The sequence below is a fragment of the Peromyscus eremicus genome, chromosome 4, assembly GCF_949786415.1.
Source record: "Peromyscus eremicus chromosome 4, PerEre_H2_v1, whole genome shotgun sequence".
NCBI classification, from domain to species: Eukaryota; Metazoa; Chordata; class Mammalia; order Rodentia; family Cricetidae; genus Peromyscus; species Peromyscus eremicus.
Genome location: NC_081419.1, coordinates 120031355 through 120055788, shown reverse-complemented (window position 1 = coordinate 120055788; position 24434 = coordinate 120031355). Strand labels below are relative to the sequence as shown.

At 44.0% G+C, this 24434-nt stretch overlaps 1 protein-coding gene across 1 annotated transcript in view; it reads right to left on the bottom strand.

The window, feature by feature from the left end:
• Positions 1–302: 302 nt before the first annotated feature.
• Cfap61 (cilia and flagella associated protein 61) overlaps positions 303–24434 on the bottom strand; it is a 300156-nt gene continuing 276024 nt past the window's right edge. The window contains exons 26-27 of the mRNA XM_059258957.1: positions 13129–13219; positions 303–736 (exon numbers count right to left, since the gene is read on the bottom strand). Coding sequence (XP_059114940.1) covers positions 536–736; positions 13129–13219 — 292 coding nt within the window. The 3' untranslated portion in view covers positions 303–535. The remainder of the gene's footprint in view (positions 737–13128; positions 13220–24434) is intronic.

The following is a 24434-nucleotide window of genomic DNA, read 5'->3' as shown; positions in this document are numbered from 1 at the left end:
ATTTGAAATCTGTGTGTGAATTTCCCAGTCATCCAATTTGTCTTAGTCTGTATGTTCATAATCAGCAAAATGAATAAAAAAAAAAACCAATAAGGGCTGTGAAAGTAGTTTCCTTGGTTTCAAAAGGTCAGGTATGTTCCACCCAGAATTTCTCCTTGTCTGTTTACCAATTTTCCATTCTGGACACATTATTTTATTTTTATATCACCCACTGTTACTTGGTACGCATAGGAAGAGCTAATGAAACTGGTATCAGAACACTCCAGGAAATCAAACAGACTCACACACAAGGTAAAAACAAGTTTTGCTCAGTAGGAGTTCATTTTATTGCTAGAGTGAATTATTCTGCACAGAACATGCCTGTTTGTAAAGCTCCCTGGCTTAGCCTTGCCACACAGCCAAGCGCCACCTACTGGAACACCGGGAAACCACAAGAGGAGGAGCGGGGATTGGGGGAGGGGCAAGGGGACCTGTGTCTGCTGAGCACTTGGCTGACCTGAGAGGGGAAGTGATGCCAGGGGGCCTCTGGCCACAGCTAAATGATGCCCGGCCACGCATACATGGGCAGGTGGTACTTGTTATAATGAAGGTAATCCAGGATGCTCTTCTCCAGCAGGTTTTTGTAGATGGAATCCTCAAAAACCCTTTGGAGGTACTTTTGGGGCTTCTCATTCAGGTTTATTTCCTCATCCTCTATCTTGTAGGCCAGCTGCTCCATGGAAGGCATGTCTATCTCCTGTGAATGCAGTTAAGAGGCCAGAGTCAGAGCATCCTGGGACTCAGCACCACCAGAGCAGGGTGGTGTCAGCTCCCTAAGGGTGGGTGCTTTTTCTAGCTTTGCAGAAATTATTCATAAAGATGACAAGACACAGGTAATGCACACCATTGTTCTTATCATTTTCAGGGGACAGTTCAGTACACTCACGCCATTGAACAACCACCATCATCGTCTGTCTATCTGCAGAGTCTGCATCCTGGAGGACAGAATCCATCTCTGTTAGCAGGAACACGCAGTCCTGTCCCCCACCCAACCCCAGTCCCTGGCTCCTTTCCAGGGCACCTCAGACAACTGCAGCCACACACTGCTTATGTTTTTGTGAAGGATTCTTTTTTTATCACATAGCATGATGTCATCAAGGATGATAATTGTAAGCCTTTAGTTTTTCAGATAAACATCTGCTTGCTTTAATATTTGGACATGAAAACCCCTAGATTTTTGGCGGATTATTGCCTTGGGTCCTGCTAAGGGGTAGAGTTTAAGACCTTCAGAATAATTTCTCAGTACAAATTTTTATAACATCCTTCAACACAGGACTCAGAAAGAATAAAGTCCTTTTAGACTACGCACAGTCCACAAAGATTTTCGGACATCTTGTAAAAATTTCAAAATACATGTTGACAGGCTGCACTGCACAGTGCCCTCCACTCAGATCCCACATGTGGCCCTTGTTGTGGGGCCCTGTCCATCTACAGCAGGGTTGTGGTTAAGGATTTTGAGCTGTGTGATCTTGCCAGCGTGATGACTACTGATCATCCCCTCAAACAAAAGTTACAGTGTATTTACACCAACTTCTAACATCCCTATGTATTTCAAATAGAAAAGGAAATTGGAGTTAATTGTGGGGTTCTATTGGACCATTAGAAGACTCAAGCTCTGTGGAGGCACATTATTGTCTGGCTATTTAAGCAAAATATGACCAGGTTTGAGAGATTATAGACATGGCGTTTAGAACAGTTGGGGTATGGCACAGAAATGGAGATGGAAAGCTGAATGGTGGGCTGGAGAAAGGCAACTGATGCCTGGAACCCAGAGCTGGAGTGCTGGAAACATTGAAGTGCAGGCACAACCCATGGACACAGCCTGCTGTCTCCAGGAAGCTGGTTAGTTCTTTGGTTTTTCTGGAGGATTCTATCTGACCAACATGAAACATTGAACTAATAGAAAGTGGGGCTTGTTATTGTACAAGGCTGTTCTACGGTGGGGAAGGGCGGGTAAGGTCACAGAGTGGCACTTGTGATCTCTCTGCTCACATTGTGCTTACCTGCCACCAACAAACCTCAAAGTGCCTCACGTCATATGTGATCTGTTGTGTCTGGCTTTTTTCACTTAGCGTAATGTCTTAGCTTTTTATAGTCCTCTGAAAATTCCCTTATATTCAAATTTCATTTTTAGCTTATGATAATTGTGTATATTATGGGGTGCCATGTAATGTTATGATGCATTTATATATATATATGCATATATATTGTGAGATGATTAAGGCCATATCCAATGTTGTATATACTCAACCATCTCTTTGGTAAGAACATTTAAAATCCATCCTTCCGACAATTTTGAAACAACTGTACATTATTATTAGCATCAGTTACCAGGCTGTACAATAGGTGACTAAAACTTACTCTTGTTAAAACATCTCCCCTTTCCCCATTCTCCCAGCCTGGCCAGCTACCTGCAACCACCATTCTGTGCTCTTCAGATTCTGTAAGTGAACTTATGCAGAGCCTGATTTCTTGCACTTGGCGACAGGTTAGTCCACATCGCTGCCCAGAACAATTCACTTTCGGGCTCAATAGTATTCTACTGTATACAGACCATATTTTTGTTTTCCATTAACCCATGAGTGGGCAGCTAGGTTGTTCCTGTATCTTGGCTATTGATGCTACAGTGAACACCCCGGAGTGTAGACATGCCTTCCACACACCAATTTCATTATGAACTCCTCTGGCAATACACTCAGAAGTGGATCTGTTGATTACACGGTGACTCCATCGGTGACCTCCGTGCTGCTTTCCAAGATGGCCCTCACTTACATTCCCACCAGCAGTGTTCAACAGGTCTCTTTTGTCTGTGTCTTCACAGTCCTTACCTCTAGCATTTTATAACAGAAATTCTAACAGGGTCTGGCGGTAACTTGCTGTGTTTCTAATTTTCAATCCTTGCTGGTGTTAACTATTGTTTCCATGTTTATCTCTGGCAATCTGTAGGCTTCCTTTTGACTGTTTAGATCATTTGCCTATTTTAAAAAATTAGTTATTTGTTTTGTTATTGGACTGATTAAGTTCCTCATGTACTGTCGATATTAGGCCCTTATCCAGTGTGTGACTGCAAATACTTTCTCACAACCTTGGGTTGTGTGGATTCTGTTCACCTTCTCTTTGCTGTGGGGAAGCGTTTCAGTTTGACCTAGACCCACTTCCTTATTTCTGCTTTTCTTGCCTGTGCTTGGGTCATATCTAGAAAATTCTTGCCCAGACATCAAGGAGTCTTCTTCTTCCTCTTGTTTTCTTCTATGAATTCTGTGGTTTCTATTTTATAAGTGTTCTGATAAGAACACCATTTTTTTTGTTCTTTTATATGTGAATGTCTAATTTTCTCATTGTCCTTATCAGAATCTGTCCTATCCCCATTGTATGGCATCTTTCTTAAAAAAAAAAAAATCGATTGACTAGGGGGGGTGGAAAGACGGCTCAGTGGTTAAGATCACTGGCTACTTTTCCAAAGGACCAGCGTTTGATTCCCAGCACTCACATAGTGGCCAACATTTCTATAACTCCAGTTCCAGGGGATCTGATGCCCTCTTTTGGCCCCTTTGGGAACTAGATATGCAAGTGGTGCACAAAGATACTCATGCAGGCAAAACACTCAGATGGAAAATAAAAATTAAAAAAACTAACAAAACACCTTAAAATCAATTTACTAAATACATTGTATTCATGTATGAAGTTACCAAAGGAGAGAGAAACATTTTAAAAAGGAATCCTTCCAGCAGATTGAATGCCTGGGCTTGTTTCTGGGCTCTGTTTCCCATCCTGTTGGCCAGTGTATTTGTTTGTATTCTAGCACCATGCTGTGTTGGTTACTGTAGCACTGACACGTATTTCAGAATTAGGTAGCATGGTGTTTCCAGCTTTATTCTTTTTTTTCCTCTCAAGATTGTTTTGGATATTCTGGTCTTCTGTGGTTCCATGTAAATCTAAGAATTCTTTTTTCTGTTCCCATGCAAACAGCCATTGGGATTTTTCTAGGGATAACACTAAATCTTGTGTTGCTGTGGGTGATGTCGACATGTGTTCTATTTGCTTGTGTCAACTTCAACTTCTTTATTTCCCTTTGGCTCAAGTCTTGGGTGTCTGAAAGGCTGTATGGTGCTGGAAGGATCTGTAGAGAGGCCACAGAGAAAACTGCATGTTGGGACTCCCACACCTGCTTGGGGATGGCCTTTTCTGGAGACACTTGCTGGCCAGGCCTGAGGCCACCAGCTGGCAGAGGCAGTATGGGTGCCTCCGTCCTCTCTTGAGGAGTATCACCAGCTCATCAAGGTGGTGGCTGTCCAGGAGGGTTACAGAGATGGAGGTCTGCTGGGTAGACCCAGAGCAGATGGTCTACAGCAGCCTGACAGACTGTTCTTTATAAGGCCCTGGCAGCTTCCACAGAACCTTCCACTGCACCCAGGCTTTCTCCCATTATCTCCATTTGGTGTCTGCTGTTCTGGGAAGCACATGGCCACCGGGGTGGTTGCCTGATTGATTGTAGATAATTCTGGAGGAAATGGCCCACACATTCTAGAGCCATGATGAGTTGCTGAAACAGAGACCAGGATGAGGTAGGTGTAGGAAGCCCTCAGACACAAGGACACTAGGCAGTGGACAAGTGAATGACCTTCACCTAGAGGAGCACAATCGACCAGTTAGGGTGGCCACTGTTTCCATTACAGGAGAAAGTGTTGGCTGGACCTGAAGTCAGGAGGTGGCAGGCAGCTTCTCCTGGAGCTGCTGACTGGAAAGGACTAGAAGGTGGCTGGAGGCTGAGAAGAGAGAGCCCTGGGGCCTGCTGCAGTTGAATCAGGAGGGAGATTTGCCAGAGCTGAGGACAGCTCCTCTGATCAATGTGGGATGTGCTCCTGGTGGGGTGATCTTATTTTTTGTTGTTGTTGAAGGGGTGTGGGGTGGGGTGAAGGTTGGGGTGCTGAGGCTCAGGCACCGATGTTTATGCCTTTTTGTTGTTGGTTTACAGGCCCCTTGTCCTTGGTTACAGCTACTCTGATTTTTCTTAATGCTATTGTAAACAAGATTGTTTTCTTAATTTCTTTTTTAGTAGGATCACTGTTAGTGCTTTGCTTTTCTGTCCTGCCACTTACTGACTTTGTTAATCAGGTGGCTTTTCTCCTCTCTGTCTCTCTCTGTCTCTCTGTCTCTCTCTCTCATGTGTGTGCTTCTGGGAATGGAACCTGGAGCCTGGCACATACCATGGAGCCACACTCCCAGTCTGTCTTCCACACTCCCAGTCTGTCTGTCTTCCACACTCCCAGTCTGTCTTCCACACTCCCTGTCTGTCTGTATTCCACACTCCCAGTCTGTCTGTCTTCCACACTCCCAGTCTGTCTTCCACACTCCCAGGCAGTCTTCCACACTCCCAGTCTGTCTGTCTTCCACACTCCCAGTCTGTCTGTCTTCCACACTCCCAGTCTGTCTGTCTTCCACACTCTCAGTCTGTCTGTCTTCCACACTCCCAGTCTGTCTGTCTTCCACACTCCCAGTCTGTCTGTATTCCACACTCCCAGTCTTCATTTATCTGTCCTAACTGGGGTGAGCGCCCAGCTTCCTGCTCTGGCCACCTGATGCCGCTCTAAGTTCTCCTAGAACTTTATGGAAAAAAAGAAAGAAAGGGAAGAAGGAAGGAAGGGAGGGAGGGAGGGAGAGAGGGAGGGAGGAAGGAAGGAAGGAAGGAAGGAAGGAAGGAAGGAAGGAAGGAAGGAAGAAAGGAAGGAAGGAAGGAAGGAAAAGAGAAGCCTTTTTCTTTCCTAAGTTCCTTCTGGTCATGGTATTTGCTCTCTCACAGCAGCAGAAGAGTATCCAACACAGAAGTCACCCATTTCATTTTCTTGTCTAATTGCTCTGGCTGGAAACTCTGGCTGGAATATTTCATTGTTATTGAATGGAATTGGCAAGAATGGATGCTCTTTTCCTATCCCTGATCTCTGAGTATGATGTTAACTGTGAGCTTGTACTGTGGGATAGAAGGTCATGTCTCTGCAGTGAAGCTCACACTGCTTTTTTCCTGGAAGATGATTTGGGGGTTAATTTTTTTTTTCATGGCTGAGAACTATCACATGTGTGAAGAGACCACATTTGTTTATCCATTGATATGCTGACAGACATGTGGGTGGTTCCCTCTGTCTAGCTATTCTGAGTGCTTTGAATATTTGTGTACAAGCATTCATTTGAATACCTTTCAAGTCTTCAAAGAAACCAATGCCTAAAAGTACAGTTGCTGGGCTAGAGGATAATTCTCTGTAACTCTTTTAGGAATCAAATTATTTTTCATAGTGGCTACTTAACTTTACATTCTCACGATTTCCCCATATTTACTATCTTTTTAGAAAAAGACTTATTTATTTTCAAGAGTATTTCACCTGCATGTACACCATGAATGTGTCTGATGCAGGTAGAGTCCAAAGAAGGTGTCAGGTCCCTTGGACCTGGAGTTACTGACAATTAGAAGCTGACATGTGGGTGCTGGGAATCGAACTAAGGTCTTCTGGAAGAACAGCCAGTGCTCTTAACTGCTGGGTCATCTCTCTCTAGTCTTGTCCTTTTTTATTTTATTTTATTTTTTATTATTATAGTCACCCCAGTGAATGTGTAGTGGTATGTCATTGTTCTGATTTTTATTGCCTTAATGATTAATATCATTGAACATCTTCTCATGTAAATGAGCATATGTGTGGACCCACACTTATTTGTTTGCTTGTTTGTTTATTCCTGGAACTTACCATATAACTGAGACTGGCCTTGATCCTCCAGCCTCAGCATCTCAAAAGCTGGGCAGAATTCCAGGTACGAGCTCTAGTGCGTGGGCTACATCCAGAACTTTAGTTTCCTTCTGTTACTCTATATAGCTGTCCTTAGGAAGTACCACACTGGTTTGTTACTGTTGCTTTGAAGTAAGGGTTGAAGTCAGAAAGTGTGAATCCTTCCACTTTGTTCTGCTGTTCCCAGAAGACAGTTTTGGCCATTTGAAATCTCTTGTATTTCTATATGAACCTTTCTGTCCATAAAAAAAAAATGCCTTTGGGATTTTGATAGAATTTCACTGAATCTGTAGAATGTTTTGGGTGATGCTGTCATCTTAACAAAACTGTCTCTAAGCCTGTGAACACGATGTCCTTCTATGTATTTAGACCTCTGAATCTCCCAGAACATGGTGTGGCTTTCAGTGTCCAGTGTTGTACTACTTTAATTAAATAGATTCCCAAGTATTTTATTCTTTTTCACGTTACTACAAGTGGAACTATTGTCTTAATTTCATTCCTGTTCATTTCATTCTCTATTAATGTAGACAGCTGACTGTGTGTGCTGATCTTGTATCCTGCAATTTTGCCAAGTGCATTTATTAGCTTTATTATTTTCTGGATTCATTAGAATTGGATCATCTGGGAAAAGCCGTAGTTTCACTTATGCCTTTCCAAGGTAGGTGCCTCTTCTTTCTTCTTTCTTGTTTCATTGCTCTGACTGGACAATCTCTAATTGTCTTGCAGGGCAGTGTTGAACATAAACGGTAGATGGAGACATCTTTGCCTAACTCCAGACCTCAAGGGTAAGGCTTCAGCTTTCAGTTATTCACCGCCCAGTCCCATATTAGCTGTAGATTTTTCATAATTTATCAGGAAGGGGGACATTTCCTTCTACTGCTAGTTTTTAAAAAATGTCTGTATGTCTCTGCCAATGAATGGCACATGTGTGGGTAGGCCCATGGAGGCCAGTTGAAGGCACAGGATCCACTGGAGCTGGAGTTACAGGGAGTTGTGAACAGCCTGAGATGAGTGCTTGGATATGCACTTGGGTTCCCTCTTAGCCCTGGAGCCATCTCTCTATAGATACTACTGCTAGTCTGTGAATTATGGAATTTATCTTCTTTTTCCTTATTTTCTCCCCTCTCTTTCTTCCTTCCTTCCTCCCTTTATTTCTTTTACTTTCTGTTGTTGAAAAACAATAGCTCATATATCATGTAGAGGGTATCTTAAAACTTGCTGTATAGCGGAGGATGACCTTGACTCCTGGAGGCCTCAGCCCCTGGCCCCTCCCTCCCCAGCGCTGTGATCGCAGGTGTTGGGCACCATACCTGGCCTTAATTTTGTGCTCAGCTGAGATCACACTGCTCCCTTCCCCATCTCACGGTAGAGTACTTGTCTCTGATCTCCCAGCACTGGGATTACAAGGACAGACCACGTCTCCTGGCTTTCTATGTGGGTTCTGGGGATTCCGTTCAGGCCCATAGGCTTACACAGCCACCACGCACTGACCGAGCCACATCCCCTGCCCCGGTGAGAGGTTCTGCTTATTGATTCAATGGCTTTGTTGTAGATCTGTGGAGATTTTCTGGTTCTTCTTGGGTCAGTTTCTAGTTTCTGGGTTTCTAGGACTGTGTCACTCTCATCCAGGTTATCTTCTAGTTGATGGCACAGGATTATTCATAATAGTCTCTTAAAATCCTTTCTTATTTTCATAAGCCTATAGAAATGTCTTGACTTTTGTTTCTGATTTAGTAATTTATAAGTCCCACCAAAGGCTTCTGATTTTTTTGATCTTTCAAACAATGGATTTTGTTCTCATCGACTATTATTTTTCTAGTCTCTATTTCACTTTTCTCTGCTCTGTTTTTAAAAGATCCTTCCTTCCTTCCTTCCTTCCTTCCTTCCTTTCTTCTCTCCTTCCTTTCTTTCTTCAGATATTGAATTAATTTGTTTTCTTACTTTAGTTCTTTATGGATGGTATAACATACCTTATGGAGGTATGATGCTGGGTTATTATTTGAAATCTCTCATTCTTGTTTCTACAAATAGATCTATTTTTGTGTTTATTTATGTGTATGCGGACGTGTGTGTGTGTGTGTGTGTGTGTGTGTGTGTGTGTGTGTGTGATGTTTCTGCAGGCTCCTTCTGCAGAGGCCAAAACAAGAGTGTCAGACCCCCTGGAACTGGAATTACAGTTGGCTCCCAGCTTCCTGACATGGCTGCTGGGAACAGAACTCGGCTCCTCTGGAAGAACCCAGGCACTCTTAACCACTTTGCTATCTCTCCAGCCCAACTCTTCCTGTTTAAAAAGTCGACATTTGTATCTACAAATTTCTCTCTGAAAACTCTTTCTGCAAACACTGTTTTGAATGGTGTTTCCATCTGCACTCACCTCTAAGTATCTCTAATGTCCCTTCTGCAGTCTTCTTTGACCCACTCACTGGTTTCTTATTTATTTATTTATTTATTTATTTATTTATTTATTTATTTGAGACAAGGGTTTCTCTGTGTAGTCTTAGTGCCTGTCCTGAATCACACTCTGTAGACCAGGCTGGCCCCAAACTCACAGAGATTTCCCTGGCTCTGCCTCCCAAGTGCTGGGATTAAAGGCGTGTGCCACCACCACCTGGCCACTCACTGGTTTCTTAAGAGGGCATTTACTTAGTTTCTACAAATCTGTGAAATCTCCAGTTTGCTTTCTGTGTTGACTCCTTGCTTTACTATGTACTGATTACTGGTGACTGCACTTTAAGCGGTCTGGATATTTTAACATTATCGACAGGAGTTCTGTGGCCCTGAGTGTCCTATCCTGGAGAAGGTGTTCTCCAGCGCTGCCAAGCAGCTGTCCTGGGTAGCTGTGCTGGCTCCACATGGGTCACGGCACTGTGAAATCCTCCTCTTCCTCACCTGAAGCCTGGTCTAAACATTGCTCAAAGTGATAGACTGAAATAGGCAAGCCTTCCTTATACACATTTATCTTCCAACCTGTCAACTTTGCTTCAGATATTTGGGGGCTTTGTTACTAAGGCTGCGTATGTTACTTCTTTCTTAAAGGAATTAGAAGAGTGATTTTTGACTTTGCAAAATTTGACTATGGCCAGTGACTCATAGGCTTCATCCATAGATAAAATGTGATGTTCACAAATTTATCATTAAAAACTGAAGTACCAGGGATGCTACACTTCATGTTTGAGATCCTGTACTACTCTGGCGATGAATCAGAGAGGGATATAAAAATGGGTTCAAACATCTTGATATTTAGGAAAAAGAATTACCCTTATTCTTCAATGCAGCCACTGTTTTTATCTTTCTGTTGTCAGACTCGTAAATGAAACTCGTGCCTCTCCGTGTGGCCATCACTTGCCCCGCCAGTTTCACTGCCGTGGCGGTTACCCCCACCCTCAGGTGGTGGTGGCTGGCATGAGCAGAACCATCCTTTGCTCCCACGTGCTTGCACACATCCTTTGTCACTCCTCCGATGTCTGCCTAGACGGAACAGCTGGGCCTTGCTCTGTGGCTACCTGAGGTTTGTCCAAAGTGACCCTACATTTGAATAGTGGTAGCCGCCATGCCGCACACCACCTCTATGTGGCTTTCCCACTTGGCGAATGGAAAGGCTAAAAGCATAACAGTACCCAGTGAGGTTCTTCCCCTAGCCCCTCACGGAGGCAGGCCACACTCTCTGGCTAGAAACCCACAGTAATTATTACAAGTCCTCAGGACGCTTGTTGGCACAGGTCAAAAGCCGCTCCTGTCCTGAGTCGGCACAGCGAACTGGCTCACGGCCAGTGTCAGGCTGTGGATGAAAATTTGAGGGAGCCTTGAGGAGTCCTGTCAAACGTGACGGGTGCCACTAAGTTTAACAGCTTCCATTTCTTTTTTCTCAACACTTGCTCCAATATTGATGCATTCTTGTTAATGCTTAAGTGCATTCCTTGTGTCCAGTATTTCGTGAGTTTACGGCGTGGTATCATACAGAAGAGTCTCACTGTCCTAAGGGACCCTCCATGCTCACCTGTTCACCCAGGCTTCTCTCATTCCTCTAAACCCAGGAAAATCAGTATTTTAGGAAATTGAATTTTATTGAAGAAAATATGGTCTGTTGGTAACAATTATGCTAAAATATTTTTAAGCTCTCTGCTTTCCAGTATTTACCTCAGAAACAGGCTACTAACAAGAAGACACTATGTATATCCTAAAACCCCTGAGTGCTGTGCAAAGCATTAACCAAGGAGCTCAAGTGTGGGGTTAAACGAGCTTCAGTGGGGTCACTCGGGGACAGATGAGTCTTCGCTCCAGGGAGAGGAGGGGAGGTGTCCAAGGCGTTGGACATGTAGAGACAGAAAACACTAGGTTTGTAATGGTGGTTCAGATCTCAACCTGAGCTGACCTTCTCCAGGCTCCAGGATGGAGCTCAGTGCCTGTGTGCCCTGTACCCATCTATACTATATTTGGCTCTCCATAGCCATACCAGCAGATTCACACCAGCAGACTCACACCAGCAGATTTACACCAGCAGATTCACACCAGCAGATTCAGTGAACAAGGGACCAAAAATACTTGGAAAAAAATTACACCTATACTGGCAGTGTCCATGTGTTATTTTTTTTCTTTCATTATTCCCTAAATGGTGTGGTTCAAGCTCCACAACGTTTTAGTAGGCAATTTAAGGAATCTCGAGACGATCTGATGTATGCAGAAGAATGTGTAGGTTCTATGCAAACACTGCTCCAGTCTATAGAAGGGGCGCAAGCATCTGAACACAGCTTCAGTATCCTTAGGTACGTCAGTTGGGTTCAGGGAGTATCTATACAGACACTCCAGTTCGAATGACTGCAGCCCTGTCTGACTTCCACATTTACTCACATAGCTTCTCTCTCAAGGCCATGTGGGACTGATGGGAAGCGTCCATGCTTTTGAAGACTGTGACTCTTTAACGTAAATATTTCCTACTGACATTGACCTGCTGGGCTTTGACCTGTGTGGACCCTAAAGCATGCCATTTTGATTTAAACTCTAAATCTATGCTCCCGATTGGAATCTAGTTCAGATTAGTAAATTGCCTACATTTTGGAACAGGCTCCCGAGGAGTCGTATTGGAAACGGAGGGGTGGAGATGAGACAGTGATTTGACCCTGTATTGCCCTGGGCCTCCTTTCCCAGCTGGAGAGTGAGAGCTTTGAGTTTGTTAACCAGACTGCTATGTAACTAACCTATCCTGGGTTATTTGATTTCAGTGACTCCACTGGTGTAAGGTCTAGGAGGTGCCCCCACCCACCTCACAGGGTTTTGCTTCGGTAAGTGAGGTGGTGTAAGCTAGGGGGCTAGAGTATGGTAAGGGCTACATAAACGATGTCACCTAGGCTGTCCAGTGTGGAGGCTCTACCACAGGAAATGCAAGGCTGAAGGTTCCGTGGCAGAAGAGGACATAGGAATTGTCCATTAAGACATCAGAAGGAGACAGAAACGGATAAAGGCCCAGGCATGTTGTCTCTCTGAATCAAGGTGGAGTCTGGGATGGATATTCCACCTCCTTAAGGAAAGATACTAACTTTCCTCAGACTTTCGCATCAAGGGGATTAACATGAAGTTTCATAAATACCCCCTTCTCTCCATAGAGGTATGTGCTGAGCATGGAGCCTCTGGGACATGAGGCCTAACTTCCAGATAATTCCCTACATATTAGGTAGATGTGTTAGTTATAAAATTAGTGTATTCTGACACTGAGGTGATTCTCTTGGTTTTTATTTCTTTTTTTTTTTTGGCGGGGGTGGGGGGGTAGGCAGGTCTTTTGAGACAGTCTTGTGCAGCTTAGGCAAGTCTGGAACTTGCTATGTAGCAGAGAATCATCAACTCCCAAGCTTCCTGCTTCACTGCCAAAGAGCCGCATTAGAGACACAGGCCACCAGACCTGGTATTTTTATTTTTTTAAGCACACGCTTGCACATATGCATGCACACACGTACCCTCAGCAATAACAGACAGAAAACTAAAGGAATGCAATTCTCATTCTAGGCAGCAGGTAAAAACAACTTATATCTAGTTTTCAGTCAACATAGTTATCCGATCATGAAGATAAAGCTACTCATATAAAAAAATGCAAAAGCAATGTACTGTCCAGAAAAGGATTTGAGGAAAGTCACTACCCCTGAGCATTACTGTCTACATTTATAGACTCCAGAGTTAAGGAAGTACAGGGGTGCTAAAAAACAAAAACAAAAAAAAACAACCCACTGTGAGATGGGAATGCAGGGGACAGTCCAAATGATCATCGGCTGTCAACTGCTTACAATTTGCAAGGAATAACACCCACATATCCATTAATCACGCTTACCTGCTTGGAGTTTAAGATTTGGCGCAACTCCTTCCTGAGATCAATAAAACGATCGTGGAAGATGGCCATGCACCACGGCTCCGTGAAGTAGCTGGTAAGGGAAGAAGAGATTCAGTTAGCTGGCAACCCTCTCATTACCACTAATAAAGTATTTACCTGCTTTTTTGCCTTGATAAATTACAGTTCTGGCCCCATTGCAATCGTTTGCTCATAAAGAGCCTCGCAGAGCAGCCTGGCCAATCAATGTTTTAAATGGATGTTCCTGATGGAAGGCCAGGTTCCGTAATTACATTTAAAGTGGTTTAATTCAGAGCTGGGGCAGGACCCAGTGAAGAATCCTGATTTTATCAGAATTTAAAAGCCTGAAGACTTGTAAAGAACGGCGTCTCCATTATCTGCCCTCATTTGAGAAAAACAGATTGCGGGATTGACTGAACTGCTGCATGAACAGATTAAATTTGGGTAGAAAATAACACAAATGTTGTTCGTCATTAAGGTTTCTGGATTAATAATGAGCAGAAAACAGGCCACCTCAGTGTCGCAGCCTGGCCTCTGCACAGCTCAGTTGATGCTTACCTGAACTGCGTGCAGGGCAGCTGTGCTTTTGTATGCAGGCTACTAACTGGTCACTGGAGGCTGAACAGATGCCCACTTTATATGGAGAACAACAGGACCCTCCGTCCTTCACAGTGATCCCCGAAAATGTGATATACTCGTGGAAAATCTGATACATTCTTGCGATAACCAAGCACATTTACTGAATTTTAACCTTTCCTATATTGTAATGTGAAGCATCTTGGGACAGGAAACCAAACTCCCTCGGGGTCTGAGCCTGACTCCATGGGTGTCACACTCCTCTCTGAAAATGAGTTTGCTGACTCTGCCGTTGTTCACGAGTGCCATGGGTATGCACACAGGAAGAAGAAACTGGTTTCCAGCCAGAGGAACAATGGAGGTATAAGTCCCCAGGGTTGTCAGGCACCAGCAGGTGAACATAACAGGATTCTGTGCTTGGGTCTGCACGGCACTCAGTTGTGACCTGATTCCCTGCTTAATCGCCACCTGTAGTTCATCCAGCCTTAGCTCCACCAACACCATCTACCCGTTGCCCGCAATGTTCCCACCATGCTTCCAGGTACTAGAAAAACTGTGGGGACTCAAAGGACAGATGTCACTTCCAACACGGAGCTTATATTTTTGCGATGACTAAGGAATGGATGGTATGTTAGACAAAGAAGACTTTATTGGGAAAAAAATTAAATGAAGCAGAGAGAGCAGAAACTGTGGGGGTAGAAGATAATGAAAAGCTCAATTCTGAGGCCATGGCTTGGTGAGCCAAGACCCAAGGGAAGGGAGAGGAAGTCTCATGGAAACCTGAGGGAAAGCATGCCTGAGTAGGAAGCGAGAGTGTAAACTCCTGGAGGCAGGAAGGAGCCTGGATCACTAGGAAGGTAGGATAGAGAGTCACAAAAGCAGGGTGACAGTCTGTAGGGGAAGGATGGACAGGTCACCCACCCTAACGGAAGTGTCTTGTCACATCCACCATTACCCCATCGGTGCAGAGCTTGGCAAATGCACGCAGCAGGTGTCAAGTGAGAGGTCACCCACTGAGTGCACACTGTACTCTACCCGATTTTGACTGCACGGCTTTCAGTTGTCTTTCCTAAGCCTAGAGTGCAGTTCTGCCTAAGGAGGCTAAGCACAGCAAAATGCCCTGAGATACACAGCATCAAGAAGGGAGAGTGAGTTGGATGTGTTGGTGAAAACCTGCAATCCCAGCTCTCAGGAGCCTGAATCAGGAGACCAGGAGGCATTCAGGGTCAACTCGGGCCATAGGACAAGTTTGTGGCCAGCCTGAGCAACAAAGTGAAAACCTGTCTCAAAAAGCTAAGACTCAACAGCCATGTATTCCTCACATTTTGAGCATCAATAGCTGCCCACTGCTAACACAAGCCTTCCTGATTAAAGCTGACAGCGCCATCCATCTATGAGTATAAGCGAATATTAGAAGACAATTTGACACAACGTCCACCCATCGAAACAAGAGTAGAAGGTTCCCACCCCTAGGGGCCATAAACATTTTTTTGAGATTAATGTAATTACATCATTTCCTCTTCCCCTTCTCCCTCTAAACCAACATTCTCAACCTGTGAGTTGAGGGTCACCTAAGACCATTGGAAAACACAGATATTTACATTATAAGTTATAACAGTAGCAAAATCACAGTCATGAAGTAGAAACAAAATAATGTTATGGTTGGGGGTCATCACAACACGAGGAATGTATTAAAGGGTCGCAGCATTAGGAAGGTTGAGAGTCTAAACCCTTCCGTATACCCTTCCTCACTCTCTTCAAATTCATGGCCTCTTTTTTCACTAATTATTGAGAATGATGGGATGAGGAAAGGTGGAGTTGGAGGAGTTGCCAGCCAGCTAGAGAACAAGTCAGATGCACAAAATGGGACAGAGGTAAAAGCCACAAGACTTGGGGCAGCACATAGATGAATAGAAATCGGTTAAGTTGTAAGAGCTACTTAGGATCAAGCTTGAGCTATTTATTGAGCTATTTATTTATTGGCTGAGCATTTATTAGTAATCTTAAGTCTCTGTGTTGGTTATTTGGGAGCAGGTGGTTAGGACAGGAAAACTCCACCTACATATGTGCATGGTTATGAGGATATCCACTGAAGTATTGGAAACCTATTAGAGGCCACATCCTCAAAAACGAATGATTCCACCCCCACCTGCTTTTAATTGCCAATAGTTCCACAATAGAGTAGGGCCTGGAAACAATCTCTGCATCTCTGCCAGAATTTGGCTGGCTTGATCTTGTGCAAGTGACCATAGTCACTGTGACTTCATGACTGTGGTAGCCATGCCATGTCCAAAGGACAGCGTTTGACAGCACCCTTCCCATCCTCAGGCTTGTATATTCTTTCCAGGGTTGGGGGAGGGGTGGACACTGTTCTCTTTAGGGCTGAGCACTCAGTCTCTTTGTCTCAGCACTTTGACCAGTTGTGCATCTCTCCCTTGACTTCTTCCCACTGCACAGAGAAGCTTCTCTGACCAGAGAGCAGCCCAGGACTGTTGGTATAAACCATTATTTAGAAGGTGATTTGACAGCATGACCATTTAGCAGAATAACAATAGCAGGTTCCACCCAAGGGCCTATGGGCTTTTGACCAGGATTACAGCACTAGGTCAAATCCTACCAGAGAGCTGTTAGCTCCCCATAACATCTGTGCCACCAATGCCCCAGTGGGCATATCTTCCCCGACAAGTTCACAGAACCTTCCAGCATTATGAAAGCTAGCCAAGAGGGGAGAAGTTTCCTGGTTGGTTTGAAATTGGTTTCTCTATGTCCTGCAGCCAGAGTGTGTGGCATCCTCAACAATAGGCTCTCACCACACAGTTATGGTGATTACCATAAGGGCATTAGCAATAGCCTATATTGCTTTGGAGAATTCTGGTGCCTCCCTGACCAATAACCAAGAGGTTGCCCACTCCTTGCACTGTAATTTTCATTGAATAACCCATGTCTTCTGGGAGGGACACTGTCCACCCATGCAAAGTACTTCAATTACCTTCAAACTCTTTTTTTTTTTCAAAGCTGTGTTTTGAAATTAGCTTACTAACTATAGCTAGTGTGTAGCTGAAGTTTTCTCCAGTTCTGCTTGGTTGCCGTGGCCCTGTGACCGCTTGGACCCAAGTAATCACACAGAGGCTTATATTAATTAAAACTGCTTGGCCATTAGCTCAGACTAACTATTGACGAGCTCTTACACTTAAAATAACCCATAATTTTTGTTTATGTTTAGCCACGTGGCTTGGTATCTTTTCTCAGTTCTGCCTTCACATCTTGCTTCCTCTGTGTCTTGCTTGCAACTTCTGACTCATCCCAGAATTCTCTTCTCTGCTTGTCCCACCTATACTTCCTGCCTGGCTACTGGCCAATCAGCACTTTATTTATTAACCAATCACAGCAACACATTCACAGCATACAGAGTGATATCCACAGCACTAGTGGGCTTTGAGAAGGATTATTTAAAAAAATACATCTTTAGTTTTGGTTAACCCATTCACTACCCCTTCCTTTCTCCCAACACCCTGCCCTCATCCCTGCTTCTCACATTTCATACCACATAGAAATCTCTAGGACATACACCAGGAACCGCATGGTTTTTGGTCAAACTGCATGTTATTTAAATTATCATAGTTACAGATCATGATGCACTCTAGGTGTTGTTTTTCAATAATTATAACATTTTTCTTTACAAAAACAATTAAACAACTGATTAAACAAAGTTCCTAGCACTTTTTAAATGCATGTTACTGTGTAAAACATGTTCTTCTTTGAAGAGGGACCAAACAAAATCTACTTAAGTATCTAGATTCACTCCTTTTTCCACGGGTGGAACAAACTCCGCAGGCTCTTGCAGGAAATTTTCCTTTCCACTCACTGGAGTACACGCAGGCTCATGCCGCTTCATGTCACCTGACCACCTTTTGGGTGGAACTCTTTGAGGCGCTCTTCTGGCACCCCCAGGGGAAGGGCTGGACTGATTTGTCTCTGGTTCCGGACAGCCTTCATTATTGTCGTCTGTTATCCAATATCTTGCCACCGACAGCAGAAACTGTTTATACTTCACTTTTGCTTGTGGACTGAGGACATTGTACCCTCTAAATGAACTGGAAAGTCCACGGTTTATAAGGGACAGCACTACGTTTTTTGTCCATTTCACCATTTTCCTCAAAATGGAACAACACAACAGGAATTGATCCGCATGGTCAACGCCTTTCCTGTGGGCATTGTATTCCTTGATGCGGGTAGGTTTTACACTATTCTTTTCCATTTTTCTATTTTTTTCCCTGTTGTCAAGACAGAAGAGTCATGGATCTTTGATATCATTCAGACAACCTGCTTGCATTTCCATGCTAGGAGAAGAATGTCACCTTTTCTGGAAAATATTATGTCACCTTTCTTCATTCTTAATGTTTTTATTTTCAAATTTGGCAGTTGATATAGAAATGATAGGGAAAAAGGGTAGCTTATTAAATCTACTTTAATCCCAAAAACAACTACTAAAATTAGATATTTTTACATTGATATGGATTTTGGTTTATTGATATAAATTTAAAGTTAATTTTGTTATACTGTATGTATATTTCTACTCTTGTTTAAGGTATTATGTTTATGCAACTCATTTAAAATTGTAATATATAATTAAGAAATATAGATTAATAGTCATCTATGATAATCAAACTTATACTCATGTTAGTTAAGTTTTTTAGGTATACAAAGATATATTTCAGTTAGGTAGGTAATCTTCAAATACTTCCAAGATGTACAGAATATGGCATTTAAAATGTTTTAATAACTTAGACTTTTCTGGATAGTGAGGTGTGTCTGCTCCTGGCAGCACCAATTACTTCAAAGAGGTTGATGATGGGCATTGGAGAAACTCATTATGGAGTTTGCTTACAATATGGACAATGCTAGCCATTTGGGTAAGAAACTGCTCTTGCCTACACTGCTTGACAGTATGTTGTATAAGCTGGACATGCAGGACCCATAGGAAAGTGATCATTGAACTTTGCCAAAACAAGGGGAGATGGTCCTTTATCTCCTGCTTCACAGAAGATACTGCCAGACATTTTGCAGGACACAGAGGAAAGTGACTGATGAACTTTGCCAACAGGAGAGACAATCCTTCAAATTTCCTGCTTCACTAAAAAGTCTGCCAGAGACTCTAGGCCTGTAGGCTGAAGATGGATGCCACAACATTACAGAGGAACTTTGGGTGACTGTCCAGGCAGCCAGATGCCTCTGTCATTTCTAGACTTTTGGAAGTTGCTTATAAGTACTTCCTGTTTACTTAGGTAATATATCCTTCTGGGGTCTTTGATGGAGTTGAAGACTAGATAGTTATAATTATAATTTTCCTTAGTCATGATAAAAGATAAATTAGATATGAAACTTTGGACTCACAAAAATAGGATAAATGATAGAGTATTTTCTTTAATTTTACCAAATACAAATAGACCAGATACTATAACTGTAATTCTTGCTTGATAACTGTTTTATTAGATATAATTTTACTGTGTTAAAGTTAATACCTTCCTTTTTGATTAGACAGAAAAGGGGAAGTGCTGTGGGATGTCTTTCTGTATGCTGTGAATATATGTTGCTCTCATTGGTTGATAAATAAAGCTGTTTGGCCAATGGTGAGGCAAAATAAGGTTAGGCAGTACAGTCAAACTGAAGATGGACATGAAGAAGGGTGGAGTGAGGCAGACGCTGCAGGCCGCTGCCAGGAGAAGCAAGATGTGAAAGAACAGGGAATATCATGAAGCCACATGGCAAAACATAAATTAATAGGAATGGGTTGAGTTAAGATGTAAGCGCTAGCTAGCAAGAAGCCTGAGCCATTAGCCATACAGTTTATATTAATTAATATAAGTCTCTGAGTGGCTGTGAGAGCTCAGGTAGGAGAGATTCGTCGGGACCATGGTGCTCGGTGGGACTGAGAGACTTCCCACTACAGACGGTAAACCTCTCCTCTCCCCAATAGTCACACAGACTCTGGTTTTGTTCTGTAGCAGCAATTGAGCAGTAGATGTAGCATTGTTTGTTAAATATGGTGTCATGTGCCAAGATAGGGTCCAAGGACTGAAAGAACAGTTTCCTTCAGCAGTGTAGATCTCCATATTGCAGATATAGCCAGGGTCACTCCTGCACACCATCTGAACAAATAAACCGTATTTTGTTATTTTCACTGGGTTGTACGTGCAAAATTTTAAATGTCCTCTCCATGGAATCATCCCCTCGTCCACAGACAACTGTTGGTTTGGTTTGTATATTGTTTGAAATTTATGCAGGAAATAATCCAGCACAGGTGGGATCTTGAAAAGTCTCCCCGAGTGACTGTCCATTTTAGCGTTATCACTGAAATGCCAGAATGTCCATATTTGCTCAAATCTATGGCGACTCATTGTCTGTGGAAATATAGGGGTACATATCAAAGGATCTGTTGACTAACAGTCTTTCAAGATATCTTTTCTTGTTTCACCCATCAGAATAATTAGGCCAAGGCATTTCTTGATGTCCTTCTGTGTAACCAGAGACCACTTTAGTGTTCTAGATGGTGTTTTCCAGTTCATTGGGTTTGATTGTGATAGCTGGACAGCTCTTTGCACAACATCCCAAACAATTCATCACCATAAAAGAGATTAGTCACAGAGGGTATAGAGTCCCACTGAGACAGAAATGGACTGACCCCAGCATGACCTTCAAACTTTTGTAAGCATGGTGGTGTGTCAGTTTCAGACCAACAGTTATCCGTAGCTCCATCAGTATCATCAGTGTCAGTTATCCGTGGCTCCATCAGTATCATCAGTGTCAGTTATCCGTGGCTCCATCAGTATCATCAGTGTCAGTTATCCGTGGCTTCATCAGAATCAGAATCACTTGACAGCACCACCATCTTGAGCTTCCTTACAGGTCTAATAATTTCACTGTCAGTAGAATCATCTCTGGAATTGTCAAGACAGTCATCCAAATCTTTGCTCTCACTAGGAATATCTGATACATTATTGTTGAATTATTTCTGGAAGTGTATCAGTTTTGTTGTTTCCCTCCTTTTTCTGAGTGAGGACATTTCTAAATGTGCCAAGTTGAAGACAAAGACTATTCGAATGACCAAACTACAATGTAACTGCAATGCTTTATGGGTTTGTGCAATCATATAGTATTTCTTAGAGTAACCTGCATGGTTTCCACCAATGAGATTGCCTCATTCAATGTGGACAAGACAATGTGTTGACATCTAAGGTCCATGACAAACTGCATGTGAAAAACAAGAAAACTCATGAGTGGTCCTTAACAGATGGTATGTGAGACACGGGAAAACTCACTAACAGTGTGAAATGTGCTAGTCTTTTAACCTCCAGTGATGCCCCCTTCTTTCATTTCACAGGTATTCTCTTATCCCTCCCTTCTGTTTTTGAGACAGGCAATCTTACTATGTAGCCCTGACTAGGTTGGACTGGCCAAGTAGACCAGGCTGGCCTCTAACTCACAGATATCTACCCATCTCTACCTGCCAAGTGCTGGGATTAAAGGCATTGTCTTAGTTAGGGTTTTTACTGCTGCAATGAAACACCACAACCAAAAAAACAAGTCTAGGAAGAAAGGGTTTATTTGACTTACACTTTCATATCATAGCCCATCACTGAAGAAAGTCAGGACAGGAACTCAAAACAAGGCAGGAACCTGGAGGCAGGAACCAATACAGAGGCCATGGAGGGGTGCTGCTTACTGGCTTGCTCTCATGCTTGTTCAGCCTGCTTTTTTTTTTTTTTTTTTTTTTTTTTGGTTTTTCCAAGACAGGGTTTCTCTGTGTTGTTTTGGTGCCTGTCCTGGATCTCGCTCTGTAGACCAGGCTGGCCTCTAACTCATAGAGATCCACCTGACTCTGCCTCCCGAGTGTTGGGATTAAAGGCGAGTACCACCACTGCCTGGCTGACAGCCTGCTTTCTTACAGAGGCCAGGACCACCAGCCCAGGGATGGCACCACCACAATAGGCTGGGCCCTTCCCCATCAATTTCTAATTAAGAAAATGCCCCACACATACATCACATATAAATATACACACACCATGCACACATTACATATAAACACACACATTCACACCACACACACCACACACCAGACAAACACACACATACACACATCACATATCACAACAACTACCCCCCCTCACACACACACACACATTCAGAGGCTGTGAGTTCTGGGTCTCTGCAGCAGCCAGCACAGGGGTGCCTCAGACTGAAGCTCCTGACAAGGTAGGGGTCAGACTTATCTGGCCCCCTCCTCTATGGCAAGCTTTGGCTTCAGTCATCCATTGGCAGGATGAGTGAGAGGGGAAGAGGACTCCCGGGATGCTGAGCTCTTCATGAAAGCTAGACAAGTGTTGAATTTAACCAAACTCCTCCTGCAAGGGTTATTAGTCAAATGAGGGTTGTCTCCTCAGATATAAGGACATCAGGGAGAGGTTTTACTTCAAGGTACTAGTCATGGTGCCCCTCCCTCAAGGATCTCTGGGCGTCAGCTAACTAACTTCCTTCATTGGAAAGGGGGATCTTGATGGAGATCCTGCTACGCCCACCATAATGTGAAAAGATACAACGGGAAATATGACTCACCTCATACACGCAGCATGGAGGCCCAGGCACACTAGGGGCAGGGCAAGCTCGTCCCTTTGCCAGCCACACACCTGCACTTAAGAAGCCCTGGGAAATGTCAACTTGTGGAACCTAGCTAACCATTTCTGGTCGATGTGGCCCAATCATTGAGACATTGATTAGCCTTATCCACAGCGCCCTGGGTTATTGACAGACACAAAGACACTGGATGGGACTCTGACAACCTGGAAAGCAGATCCACACCATCGCTGTAGGGAGTCCCACTCATTGGCTCCAGAGAGAAGTACAACACCTCTGTGGGGAAACTCCTGGGCTCCAGCAATCCCCCTCCACCGCTTGAGTAACCCCATGTCTGGGGTTAGCCACTATGCCTGACTAGAAATCATACTTTCAGAGAATTAGCCAGTATCTCTGTCTGCTGTCCATCTGCTTCTCAGAGCCTTGGATACCCAGTTCAGGAAAACTTAGAAGGTGGAACATGTGCTGTAGCCGGGGCTGTAGCTCAGTTGTAGAGTGCATGCCTAGCGTGAGTGAGCCGTGGGTTCAAATCCAGTACCGGGGGAGGGAGGGAGGGAGGAATAAATGTGTCTAAGATCCTTGTGGATCCAGCCACAGACCATGACCTCCATGGAGACAAAGCCAATCAAAATGATGAGCTTCCTTGGCTGCCCCGCTGATGTGGACACAGGAACCCTCTGGGTGACGCGGGCCAGCACACCTCTGCTCAGGGGTGCTGCTTCACCAGTTCCTCCTTTACTTTTCTTCTTGTTGCTGCACGGCCACTTGTTAGCGTATGTGACACACTAGTGTCACTCAAGTGAGGCTCTCGCATTGCCCAGCCTCAGTAGTTTTAACTTTAAAATGGGTGCAGTGATGGTCCTTCCCTCAAAACCTTTGCTGTCAGAGTTCCAGGAGACACAGACGCCACTCAGCCTTGCCCACCCTCCTCACTGCTGTCCCTTCCAACAACCTTATCTTACCCTTCAGTCTAAGGCGCTGCCAGTCCCTTCCCGGGGGAGTCTGAAACTAAAGACATTGTTCAAATACGTGTTGGCTGCTTAATTCAAAGAACGCCTTCCTTTGTCGCTGTGGTTTTCTTCTCGGGGGCTGTTCTCCCTCCCTCCAGGGACATCAGCATGAATTAATTCACCAGCAGTTTTATAGAGCAGTAAACGTAAGAGGGGTGTCATGAGGGGTCTTCGTGAGGTTCTCTGCACTGAAGCCTCACGGAAAGAAAGAACAAATTAAGTGGAGATTGTAAAACTGAGGCCTTGGTTTGCTTTCTTTCCTTCCCTCTTCCTGCCCCGTTTTCCTCCTCTTCCTCCTGTCTGGTTTTGATGTTGTTTGTTTTGTTTGCTTTGGTTTTATTTCTGTTTTGAGGAGGTGGACAGTCCACACTTCCTGCTTAAATGAACTTGCTCACTTGTTGAATGAGCCAAGTAAATCAAAATGGCTGACTGCGCTACGGTGACCATCCGGGAAAGGGGGCTGGGGTGAAGACTCAGGAACTCAGGAGCTGTGTGGCCTGGATTTCATCCTGAGCTCTCCGACTCCTTGTCTGACTTGCAGAGTGAATGGCTTTGCTGCAGAAATGCACACTGCCTTTAGACCTAAAAATTTTGCTTCGGGTGGCATTTACCTGCGTATGGTATCACCTGACAACCAATAACAGTGAAGGGAGCTGACTTTGGTAGGTACCACTGGTGGCATCCACAGTCAGGGATGGGACTGGGCTTCAGTTCTAAGTACTTCCCCCCTTATTTTATCTCTGATGTTTCTTTGCACATCTCCCATTTAGTAGGAGCATTCATCTAGTTGGCACTACAATCCAGCAGCCCATGGCTGTCCAGCTACTAATGTTGATGCTATAGAAGCTCAGGCCTAATGGTCTGAGGCAAGGTTGGCATTCAGTTCGGCTCGGCAGGAAAAGGGATGCTCTTAGGGCTCTGGCCTCCCCTTCCTGTCTTTCCCCTCTTACTTTGCTCCTCTTCATAGAAAGCCCAGTCGTTTTCTTTAATTAGGCCACCGGGAGCCCAGCTAACGTCAGGCCTCCCAGCCACTCAGCCTTGCTCCAACCTCACCCATTTCCTATCTGTTTT